Source organism: Oryctolagus cuniculus, chromosome 1 (genome assembly GCF_964237555.1).
Source record: "Oryctolagus cuniculus chromosome 1, mOryCun1.1, whole genome shotgun sequence".
In the NCBI taxonomy this organism is placed as follows: domain Eukaryota; kingdom Metazoa; phylum Chordata; class Mammalia; order Lagomorpha; family Leporidae; genus Oryctolagus; species Oryctolagus cuniculus.
The window spans coordinates 141,193,042-141,205,591 of record NC_091432.1 but is presented as its reverse complement, the minus strand read 5'-3'; the positions used below and the strand labels follow the sequence as shown (position 1 = coordinate 141,205,591).

General features: G+C 43.5%; 1 protein-coding gene across 17 annotated transcripts in view; it reads right to left on the bottom strand.

Moving 5' to 3' along the window:
* The window catches only part of CDC14B (cell division cycle 14B), a 107,681-nt gene that overhangs the window by 41,629 nt on the left and 53,502 nt on the right, over positions 1-12,550 (bottom strand). For all 17 annotated transcript variants that reach the window (XR_011379078.1, XR_011379083.1, XR_011379103.1 and 14 more), the window contains exon 5: positions 5,504-5,580. Coding sequence is in view for 14 of the 17 variants with exons in the window: in XM_051818489.2 (XP_051674449.2) it covers positions 5,504-5,580 (77 nt within the window). In the remaining 3 variants the exon portion in view is untranslated. The remainder of the gene's footprint in view (positions 1-5,503; positions 5,581-12,550) is intronic.

The window sequence follows — 12,550 nt, the reverse complement described above, 5'->3', positions numbered from 1 at the left end:
CTTGGGAAAGTACTTAGTTTACAAACAACTCCACCCAAACTCTGCATCAACACCTATCAGTATTTTTACAACAAATTTTTTAACAGGTAAGATTTTTTTTTTCCCAGAAGAGTAAGACATGCCCACCCCTATCAGCTTCTCCTTTTGAAGGCTATCTTGAGTCACTACAAGATGATACTTCCTGGAATCAGGAAAGGCAAAAATAAAGTTACTGTCGCTACCCTAGGTCCAAACAAATGTGCCTACCTTACTGGCACTCATTTGTTCCCCAAGTGGAACAGGACTGCTCCTGGAGCCATCAGTAACCACTGCCTTAGCTGGGTTTCCTGATGATAATTCTTGCCTGAGACATTAAACTACACATAAACTTTTGATTCTCACACAAGCCTTAACAGCCAACACTGTTATTTATAGCAACATCAAACCAATAACCAAGGAAAGAGAGAGCATCCTCTTCAGCTAAAATGTTTTTTTTTTTTTTTCATGAAACAAGGAGCATTTTTTGCAAAAAGAAATTATGGCAAGGAAATTAAGTATTTTATTTAACACAAAGCAGCCCAAAGTTGTTCATGGGAATAGGGTGAACTCTCAAATTGCATGCCAGTGATTCTGACCGTGTCTCCTGGGTTAGCCACCATCATTACTGCCTTCCCAATGACAGCTCTCCCAAGCCAGCGAAAAGAACGCTCATTCAGTCGTGGTGACAACTCAATGGACCTAGAAATTTCAGACCCTACTATGGGCCAAGCCGTGCGCTATTCAGCAAGGATTTGAGAAGCTATCGTCTGTACTCAGCTCAAATGCTGCCTCCTCCTACACATTATCTGAATAGACTGAATCTTTGTTTATTCACTCAGGTTTCATGAACACCTCCAACTTCACACATACCCGCACCCCTCCCTCCCACCCAAGCTTCCTGAGGCTTCCTCACAGGCAGAACTGCAGCTATGCAACTGGAGGTCAGCTTTCAGGAGGGAAAAAGCCTTCTCACCAAGATCATTCAACGAACTTGGGAAAGTAGATGAAAATCAACAAATGGGTGCTGCTTGGAATTTGTAAAGCAATGTGTAATACAGGTTTTGAAAATAGCAACTCTTTTTTTTTTTTAATTTTATTTATTTGAGAAGTAGAGTTACAGTGAGAGGTAGAGACAGAGAGAGAGGTCTTCCATCTGCTGGTTCTCTCCCCAGATGGCCTCAACGGCCAGAGTTGCACCAATATGAAGCCAGGAGCTTCTTCTGGGACTCCCATGTGGGTTCAGGGGTCCAAGCGCCTAGGCCATCTTCCACTGCTTTCTCAGGCCATAGCAGAGAGCTAGATAGGAAAAGCAGCAGCTGGGACTAGAACCAGTGCCCATATGGTATGCTGGCGCCGCAGATGGAGGCTTAACCCACTGTGCCACAGTGCCAACCCCAAAATTAGCAACTTTCATAACAGCTTGTATTCAAAATCCAAAAAGAAACCCATCAAAAAAGCAATGGATACATAAAATGTAGTATATTAACAGAAGGGAATGCTATAAAAGCAATAAAAAAGATTGACTATTCAAATGTACAACAACATGAATACATATTACAGATATTATATATTTTTTGCTTAAAGATTATTTATTTATTTGAGAGGCAGTTACAAAGAGAGGGAGAGACAGAGAGGTCTTCCAACTGCTGGTTCACTCTCCAGATGGCCACAATGATTAAAAGCTGGCATGATGTGAAGCCAGGAGCTTCCTCGGGGTCTCCCACATGGATGGAGGAGCCCTAGCACTTGGGTCATCTTCCACTGCTTTCCCAGGTCATTAACAAGGAGCAGGATCAGAAGAGGAGCAGACAGTTAAGCTGCTGCCTGTGGTGCCAGCACCCTATATGGGCACTGATTTAAGTCCTTGCTGCTCCACTTTGGATCCAGCTCCCTGCTAATGCACCTGGGAAAGCAGCAGAAGATAGCCCGAGTGCTTGCACCCCTGTACCCATGTGGGAGACCCGTGAAAAGCTCCTGGCCCAGACCATGACATTTTTGACATCTAGGAGTGAGTCAGTAGATGGAAGATCTCTCCATGCACACCCTGCCCAAAACCACATCTCAAAACTCTGTCTTTAAAATAAATGAAAATAATTTTTTTTGAAGAAAAGGTGCCACCTTTCCAAATACAGAGTGTGTATGATTGCAGTTACATGACATTCAAAGGCGAGCAAAAATAATTTATGGTAGAAGTTAACTGATACAATGAAAAGTGACTGCAAAGGGCTGGGATCTCTCGAAGTTCAAGGCATTTTTGCACCGTAAACTGTGTGGTTGCTGCACATACAACATTAACACTTTGCTGTATACTTAAGATCAATGGTTTCTGGGGCCAGTGCTGTGGCATGGTGGGTGGGGTCGCCACCTGCAGTGCCAGCATCCCATGTGGGCACCAGTTGGAATCCCGGCTGCTCCTCTTCCAATCCAGCTCTCTGCTATGGCCTAGGAAAGCAGTGGAGGATGACCCAAGTCCTTGAACCCCTGTGCCTGCACGGGAGACCTGGAGGAAGCTCCCGGTTCCTGGCTTCGGATGGGTGCAGCTCCAGCTGTGTGGCCAATTGGGGAGTGAACCAGCAGACGTAAGACCTCTCTCTCTCTCTCTCTCTCTGTCTCACCAGCAGACATAAGACTTCTCTCTCCCTCTCTGCCTCTCAAATAAATAAATACATAGATCTTTAAAAAAAAAAAAAAAGAAGAAGAAGATCAGCAGGTTAACGGCCTGGCCTGAAGCACCAGCATCCCATATGGGTGCTGGTTCAAGACCCAGCTGCTCCACTTCCCATCCAGCTCTCTGCTATAGTCTGGGAAAGCAGAAGAAGGCCCGAGTCCTTGGGCCCCTGTACCCATGTGGGAGACCTGGAAGAAGCTCCTGGCTCCTGATCGGCGCAGCTCCGGCTGTTGCGGCCAATTAGGTAGTGAACCATCGGATGGAGGACCTCTCTCTCTCCCTGCCTCTCCTCTCTCTGTGTAACCCTGACTTTCAAATAAATAAATAGATAAATCTTAAAAAACAAAACAAAAAAAAGAATTGCCTATAAGCTATAAACCAACTTATGAATATTTAATAAATGTCAGCTAAGGACAAAAACACTACACCAAGTGTTTTATGAGCAGAATGTCCCTTATACCTCACATCCGTTTTAGGGCTCAGACTTGGAAAAGACCACAGAAATATTAGCAGAGCTGTAAGCCAAACCTCCACCAGTCTGCTGTCAACAGCTGAGCTTTAACAACTAGTCAATATTATCTCTCAAGGAAACAGAAAGCAGATAAATAAATCACACACACACACATTCTTAAAACTCAGTGGTTGAAGAATTTTACCCATGTTGGATTAAGCCCAATGAAACACTGCTATTGAACATAAAAACATGATTTACTGCAAATGAATGTTGTGTTAGCAATACTTTGTTATATTTATTTTATACAAAAGAAGTAGCAAGGATTTAAAAATATATAGTTTTATCAGGCTTCTTAAATTCGGGTTGGTGTACTTTCCAATTAGTAAATGCTACAAAACAGTAAAATGAGATGAAGCACCAAATTTTAAAACTTAAGTTCATCATAGACTGATACCAGTAAAATACAGCAAATATGAAATACAATAATATTGTTACATACTCAAAATAATGCAATAATCCTAGTTTGATAAAGAAAAATAAATTACAGAAGGAATGGAAAGGGGGACATGAAATACAAATGCGTATCTTCTATTATTTGACTCCAGACATACAATTACTATATTAAATTACTATAAATATCTCTAAAATCTAGTCTCAATGTCTGCATTTAATCCGTCACAGGTTGGCGACAAAAGCTAGAGAGACTGGGACCAGTTCACAGGCCACAGTTACAGAAACACTGCTCTTAAGAGGAATCAAGTGTCTGAGAATTTTAAGTCTTGCTTAAAAGTTTCAGAGAACTGGGATCAAAAGTAACTATTCATTTCTCATGAAAAATTTCAGTAATTTTTAAAAAAGATTTACTTATCTTATTTGAAAGGCAGAGAAGGACAGACAGAGAGAGGTAGAGACAGAGAGAGGTCTTCCATCTGCTGCTTCACTCCCCAAATGGCCTAACCCAGGAGGAAATTAGGAGGACTATCTGGGGCTGGCACTGTGGCACAGCAGGTTAAACTGCTGCCTGCAATACTAGTGTCCCATGAGCACCTGAGCATGTCCTGCTCCGTTTCTGATTCAGCTCCCAGCTAATGTGCCTGGGAAAGCAGGGGAAGGTGGCCCAGCCTCAGCAACTGTGGGTATTTGGAGAGTGAACCAGTGCATGGAAGATTCCTGTCACTCTACCTTTCCAATAAATGAATAAACCTTTAAAACAAAAGGGGAGATGCCGATTTCAAGTCACTTTTTCTAATTTGCTGAATCATTAACATAACCTTCAATGCTATATTTTCTCTAGTTCATGATGTGGGGGACACATCTCAAAGCTCCCCTGTGACAAAGCCAGGTTCATAACCAAGTCTTTGTGACAGCAAAGCCACACCTGCAAACTCAGGCCTTAAGAGATCCATATAGCAATCCCAGAACAACTATGGGTGTAGTGTCCCTAATCAGGCCTTGAATTGAGCAATGTTCAAATGGTACAGTCTATACAGATACTCTCAAATCTGAAAAAAAAAGAAAAGAGAAACCCACTTCTGATTCTCAGCATTTTGAGTAAGGGATTCTCAACAATAACTAATTTGTGAGTGACGAACAAGGCAGTGTTTGCAAATATCAATAAAATAAAATGATGCAACAAGTAAAGTTATTTCACCCATCTGCTACCCACTAATTACCATAAAGTATGTAGACTATACAGCTAAGTATTTTGATAAACAAGCAGAGAAATTTTTAGGGCTAAGCCTGATTGACAAGGGAGAATATCTTCTTTCAAAACAACTCCCACACAAGCCCACGGCTGAGAGTGAGACGAGGTGGCATCTGTGTGTGTAAGGGCGTCAGCGCCCTCCACCTCCCTGCACAGCTGCTGGACGGGCTTTCCGGCAGTGGTGCTGCACTACAGCAGCCTCACTATCCCCTCTGCTGGTTGTCTCCCTGGGAGAAAGGGTTCTCGCCCCAGAAGGCAACTCCAGGTTATTGGAGAAAAACTAACTCCTGGGTGGTAGTCCAAGTCCTGTAACTCCAGGATTCTCAGATGAATACAAAGCTTAGCTTTCAATCAGTGGCTCTCAACCAGGGCAGATTTCGCTCCCTCCACCCCAACACCACTTCCAGGTACACTGGGTATTTTTTGGAGATATTCTGGGTTTTGACAACTTGCACTAGTGGGCAGAGGCCAGGGATGGTGCTCAATACCCTTCAAGACAAGATAAGATAAAGCTGCTGCTGAGAAATCAAGATTAGATCTATAGCATCAGTCACACATTCCTTAAAACAACTCCCCCCATCTCACCCCACAACAACTGCTGAAACGGTTCTGGTGAGGATCTGATGAGATCAACCTACCACATCACTTCTCTATTTACCTGAAAGGGATATACGACGTATCTCCAAAGATTAATATTCTATATGCTTCTTCCGGAGTTCTCCCCAAATATATAACCTGTTTTCGAAGAGAAGAAAAAGCAGTTTACTTGTAAGTGAAGGTACAGTGCTGTCACTGAAGCACAGGTTGCGCACTTCGCACTTTCCAGCCAATCAGTGGAGCTTCGGGGGCTGCTGGGTCATGCAATGAATCCCTTCTCTGCTTGGCTTGTGGTACCTGCCTTCGGAGCCCTGCCCCATGATGTTACAAATCCACCTGTAAGAAACACAGCACTCTGAAGGCAGTCTGCACGTCCAATGTTAGAGGCAGCTCATCCTCGTCTCCCTCCCACAGGTATCCTCCTGAGCTGACAGCAAAGTGCCAGGCATGGTCTGGGACCATGGTGAAGCAGAAATACAAAAAGGCAGAAGAGATTTTGACTGGCTCCACCCACGTAGACAATTAGAACACTGCACACGGTTCCTGTAAAACTGCATTTGTGTCCTATACTCATTTATTATTTCTGCTTTAGAATTATGATATGCGTCATTTTCACTTGCTTGAATATTTCCAAATACAGGTTGAATATCTTTATCAGAAATACTTGGGACCAGACATGTTTCAGCTACTGGATTTCTTTCAGATTTTGGAATAAATGCACAAACACAATGAAGTGTTTAGGGGCTAGGACCCAAGTCTAACCATGAAGCTCATTTATGCTTCCTTACACACACAGTATTTCTCCCGTTCCTGTGTTCTGACTCCCACCTGTCCGTGTGATCAGGTGTGGAATTTTCCACCTGTCCTGTCCTGTCTGCACTCGGGAAGTTGTGACCTTAGTGCATCTTGGATATCAGATCTCTGAATCAGGAATACTCAACCTGTATGTTCTTTGGTATTTAAGATGCATGGCTGGTATTCCTTGCATTTCCAAAATTTCCTCGTTTTGCTGTTACATTATTTTTGGACCATGAATAGGACATTTTTGGTCTGTGGTTTGTTTCAACAGTTTAGAGATATTAATGTTGCTCTACCTGCCTTTTCATTTCTAGTGTTCTGTCCTCCCCCTCCTCCACACAAATAATCTATTCTAGCTAGAAACTTGGAATTCGAGACTCTTACCAGTATCTAAGTAAGTCATCCGCTGAAGCTAGCACTGTGGCACAGTGGGTTAAGGTGTTACAGTGCTGGCATCCCATGTGGGGGCCGGTTTGAGTCCTGGCTGCTCCACTTGTGACCCAGTTCCTGCCACCGTGCCTGGGAAAGCAGAGGAGGATGGCCCAAGTGCACCCATGTAGAGACCCAGATCTCCCAGCTTCAGCTTGGTCCAGCCCTGGCTGTTGTAGCCATTTAGGGAGTGAACCAGTGAACTGATCTCTCTCTTTCTCTTCTTCCCTCCTTCCCAGTAACTCTATCTTTTAAGTAAATAAAACAAGTCTTTAAAAAAAAAAAAGTCAACCCCCCTCTTGGGACACCTATATTCCATTTCAGAGTGTCTGGGTTCCATTCCCAGCTTCACACCCAATTCGAACTTCTTGCTAATGTAATACCCTAGAAGACAGCAACTGAAGGCTCAAATAGTTGGGTTCTTGCCACCCACGTGGGAAATCTGAACTGGGTTCCCACGTCTTAGCTTCAGCCTGGCCCAGCCTCTGTTGTTGTGAGCACCTGGGGATGAATCTGCAGGTTTGGAAGGGCTGTCTGTCTCTGTCTCCCTCCGCCTCTGTTTCTCTGCCTTTCAAACAATTTTTTAAAGACAAATTTAAAAGGCTTGTCATCTTCATATAAAAATGACAACATTTTTAGAAATTATTACATTTAGATACATTATTTTTATTACATTTAGATACATTATTTTTCCAAAATCAAAGACCCAGAAAGGATCTTGGAACTTTAGAGAAAAGAGGTATCCTAAAATCAATCAGTCACTAAGGGTTTCCAGAGGGCACTTAACCAAGTTTCCATTTTAAGACTCGTGAATGGAAACTCTTCCCAATGCACAGATGGTGTGATTTCATCTTACTTTAAAAAGAATGGACGAGGTCAGCGCCACGGCTCAATAGGCTAATCCTCCGCCTGCGGCGACTGCACCCCAGGGTTCTAGTCCCGGTAGGGGTGCTGGATTCTGTCCCGGTTGCTCCTCCTCCAGTCCAGCTCTCTGCTATGGCCCGGGAAGGCAGTGGAGGATGGCCCAGGTCCTTGGGCTCTGCACTGGCATGGTAGACCAGGAGGAAGCACCTGGCTCCTGGCTTTGAATCGGCGCAGCGCCGGCTGTGGCGGCCATTTGAGGGGTGAACCAACGGAAGGAGGACCTTTCTCTCTCTCTCTCACTGTCTAACTCTGCCTGTCAAAAAAAAAAAAAAAAAAAAAAAAAAAAAAAAAAAAAAAGAATGGACGAGTGGGTACTGGGTCCAGTGGTTTAGACACCTACATCCCATCAGATTACCTGAAACTCAAACCCAGTTTGTTTGTTTTAGATTTTAATTTATTTATTTGACAGGCAGAATTAGAGACAGTGAGAGACAGACAGAGAGAAAGGTCTTTCTTCTGTTGATTCACTTCCCAAATGGCCGCTACGGCTGGTGCTGCGCCAATCCGAAGCCAGGAGGCCAGGTGCTTCCTCCTGGTCTCCCATGCGGGTGCAGGGCTCAAGGACTTGGGCCATCCTCCACTGCCTTCCCGGGCCACAGCAGTGAGCTGGACTGGAAGAGGAGCAACCGGGACTAGAACCGGTGTCCATATGGGATGCCAGAGCCGCAGCCAGAGGATTAGCCTAGTGCACCAGGGCGCCAGCCCTTCAAACCCAGTTTCACACCTGACTCAACTTCCTGCTAATGCAGACCCTGGGAGACAGCAGTGATGGCTCAGGCAGCAGCTCCTGCTACCTACATGGTCGACCTGGATTACATTCCTGGCTCCCAGCTCTGGCCCCCATTGAGAGCCACACCACATCATGGGCATTCAGGGAGTGAATCAGCAGATGGTAGCTCACTGGCTCACTCACTCGTTCTGTGATCCTCAAAAAGAAAAATATACAACTGTTAACTATATAGAATCTTTAAATATTTATTTGCAGCAGCGTATGACCCTCAGAAGATCACCTCCAAGAAAAAGAAATACTTTGTTAAATCTTATCAAATATCATACAAATTTTAAAACACATTACTGACTTGTGTGCAACTATAATTTATCACGAACTAACTAACAATATCATCTGTAGTCTCACTCAACAGATTGTATTTGTGAAACGTGCTTGTTCATACATTACTCACTCTACATTTAGATCTCCCAAGCGTCAACTGATCATCAATTTTCTATTTTACTACTCTTTCCTTGGAAAAACAGTGCAACAATTACTTCATGAAAATTTAAAATTATTTTAAATCCAGCATATTTTCTCGTTCCCTTCTACTTTCCAATGTGTCTTCTGTCTCTTCTAAGAATTAACCCAAACCATCCGTTACTTTTTTCTTTTCTCCATTCCATTTTAGGACTACCCAACAAATCCCTTCCAACAAAAACCTTTAAATCAAAACCAAAATTTAAAAAAAAAAAATAGTTTGAAGGCCAATGAGGGTAAGAACAGGGTTTGAGAATAGGGTTTGACTGATTTGTATACATGGAGGTATATGTGTATGCCGCATGTGTGTATATTTAAAACAAACTAATAAAATGAAACCTAGAGGTCTCTTTGAGAATTTTCCTAAATTTGTAAACCTTCTGCCAAATTATGTAAGTTTTCCTTAAGCACCAATTTAAGTTAATTCTTTCTACGTAAGACTATGATTCTTTGGTTCCTTTAATTACTAAAACTGCAGTGGTATTTCCCTCTAACTTTCAAAAACAAAAATAGTCTGCAATGCATTAAATTACTGTTGGTCAGTCTTGGAACACAAGCTCAATTCAAAGAGCACAAGAAGAATGGAACATTTTTTCCTACAGGGGAAAAATTCCTAGCAATGAACTTCTAAATATCAGAATAGTTAAATCCAGTGGGAGAAAAAAATAGACTCTTGTGAGGCACAATTACTTGTGCTTAATGAGGTAAACTAAGGAAACTGAATAGATTTAGAATACATCTATTATATATATGTTGTCAAGGAAATATTTGCTCAGATCTGTAATTTTTGCTTTAACAGCTACTCCACTCTAATTCGAAACTTTCCCAAATGAAATTATTCTGAATTTATTTAAGAATCTCATAAATGACTCCTGTATTAACAGAAATTCTCAGATGAGTACATTCTAATAAATAAATCAAAATGAAATTTATGATCAAATTGTTTTGGCAATTTGGACTCTAGGTGCTTGTTAGATCTATGGCAAGTTATATACATATAATGGCCACTCTAATTCCACAGGGATATTTAAAAACAGGAAAATGACAAATGACAAAGAGAGATGATGAACAGCTGTGACAGCCAGCTTCCAAGACAGCCCCAAAATACCTCCTGGTATTTCCAGCCCTGGAGACTCTCCCCCCTTGGCATGTTCTCTGTCCCACAATGAACAGGGTACTGCTGTACAAACACTAGGACAGTGCAGCAAGGACACAGTGCGACTCAGGCTAGCTCACAGAAGACCTGGCGGCTTCTGCCTAGCTGCCTCTTGGATCCCTCCTCGTGGAGTAAAGCAAGCTGTCATCGGGGGAGCATGCTCACGAAGCTGTGTGCTGAGAACGGAGGTCTACCAACCCCACTAACTGGCTGGGCACGGAAACAGGCCACCCAGGCAGATCCAGGAGACTCACTCAGGGGCAGCTACTTCTGGATCCCAACCCACAAGAACTGCCTGAGATAATCTCTACCATCGGCTGAGGTCTCTCTGCCCTGGGGTAACGACAGCGCAGTATCACACCTCACCAAGGAGTAAGGAAAGGATCGCTGCAGTTTGTTGGAAGCGGCTGAGCAGAGGTGAGGCTTAGGAAGCTAGCTTAGGGGCTAGCATTACGGGACTCCGGCATCCCACACAGGGGCTGGTTCATGTCCCAGCTGCTCCACTTCCTATCAGCTCCCTGCTAATGGTCTGGGAAAAGCAGCAGCAGATGACCCAAGGGTTTGAGCCCTGTACCTACTTGGGAGTCCTGGATGAAGCTCCTGGCTCCTGGTTCCTGGCTTCAGCCTGGCTCAGCCCTTGCTATTGTGGGCATGTGGGGAATGAACCAGTGAATGGAAACTCTCTCTCTCTCCTTCTCTCTATATAGTTTCAAGTTTCAAATAAATAATTAAATCTTGAAAAGAAGGAAAATAAAAGGAAAAACAAAGAAAAGTTCTCTCGGAGCCAACAGCAATCCCAGAACAACAGGCAGAATAAATACCACGGTGGCAAATACACGGGAAGTCAGCAGTGCTTTCAAAACTCACAGTGCAAGAACCCTCTCTTGCTCAACAACATCTGACCCATTCCTAGGACTTTGCACCACCCACCCCATTTCCAAGACCAGCGCCTGCATGCCCAGCCCGTGAGGATGTCCGTGCTTCAAAACCTGGGAGGTGCTCAGTAGCAGAAGGGCCCCAACTGGATCACGGATCGGTTCAATTCTGACAAGCCAGGCCTCAGATAATAAAAACCTCATTAGACATGTGTTTCTTATTTCTATGCTTACACACGACATGTGAAAGCTTTATCAACGTACTCCAAGAGTCTCTAGTGCCGTTTAAAAACAAAAAACATTACATAAGTCATCACGCCCAAGAGGAAAGAACAAAGGACACTGAAATCCCTACAAATGTGGCAGCTTGAGGAACCATTAACTATTTCCAAATTTTTTTTAAGAGATTTATTTCATTTACTTGAAAGGCAGAGTTACAGAGAGAGAGGCAGAGAAAGAGAGAGGGATCTTCCATCCGCTAGTTCACTCCCCAAATGGCTGCAATGACCAGAGCTGGACCAGGCTGAAGCTAGGAGCCAGGAGCTTCTCCCAGTTCTCCCACATGCGTACAGGGGCCCAAGCACTTGGGCTATCCTCCACTGCTTTCCCAGGCGCATTAGCAGGAAGCTGGATTGAAGTAGAGCAGCCAGGACTCGAAACAGCATCCGTATGGGATGCTGGCACTGCAGGCCGGAGCTTTAATCCGCTGTGCTGAAATGCTGACCCCTCCAAATAAATATTCTTTGTGGGGAAATGTCACACTATTTCCAGCACTTACAAGTTCTTGCAAGTATTTTCACATGTCAGCCAGATGACAGCCTTCGCTCTGCCAAGAAATTCATTGATCACTAAAAAATAATTCTCTACAATTTAACAGAGAATGTTCCCAAAAAATCAGTGCAAGTTAGAAATAAGCATATATGTTCACCTGCTGGACACAAAAGGGAAGCAAGGGATAGGATGTGTGTAATACATATATTATGTGATAACATAAGTAAATCGTCACATCTCCTCCACAGCAAAGAAAAAATTCTGCATCACTTAAAACTTTTTTTTGAATTTGAGAGAGAATATACACGAGCACACGACAATCTACTAATTCACTCCCTGAATGCCCACCACACGTGGGGACTACATCAAGGTCCCCATTACGGATGGCAAGAACGCAATCGCTTGATTCATCACCCCTGCCTCCCAAGGTCTGCACTAGTAGGAGAAAACTGGAGTCAGCAGGGAGCCAGATATGCAACCTAGCAATTCGGCTATGAGTATCTTCACTGCTAGGCTAAACGCCTGGCCCCTAAATCTCTTTAAAAAAAAATTACACAGCCTTTCAGTTCAATAGTTTAAACTTTTCAAATTAGTTCAGCTAATGAAAATGAGTGAATTGTCCCTGGATATGATTGCACATAAGATATATTGTTTGTGTAGCAGGGACATTTTTTTAAACATCTTTTTTTTTTTTAAAGATTTTTATTTTATTTTTTTGAGAGGTAGTGTTACAGACACAGAGGGAGAGACAGAGAAAATGGTCTTCCAGCCACTGGTTCACTCTCCAAATGGCCTGTGCCAGGCTGAAGCCAGGAGCCAGGAGCTTCCTCCAGGTCTCCCACGCGGGTGCAGGGGCCCAAGCACTTGGGCCATCTTCCACTGCTTTCCCAGGCCATAGCAGAGAAA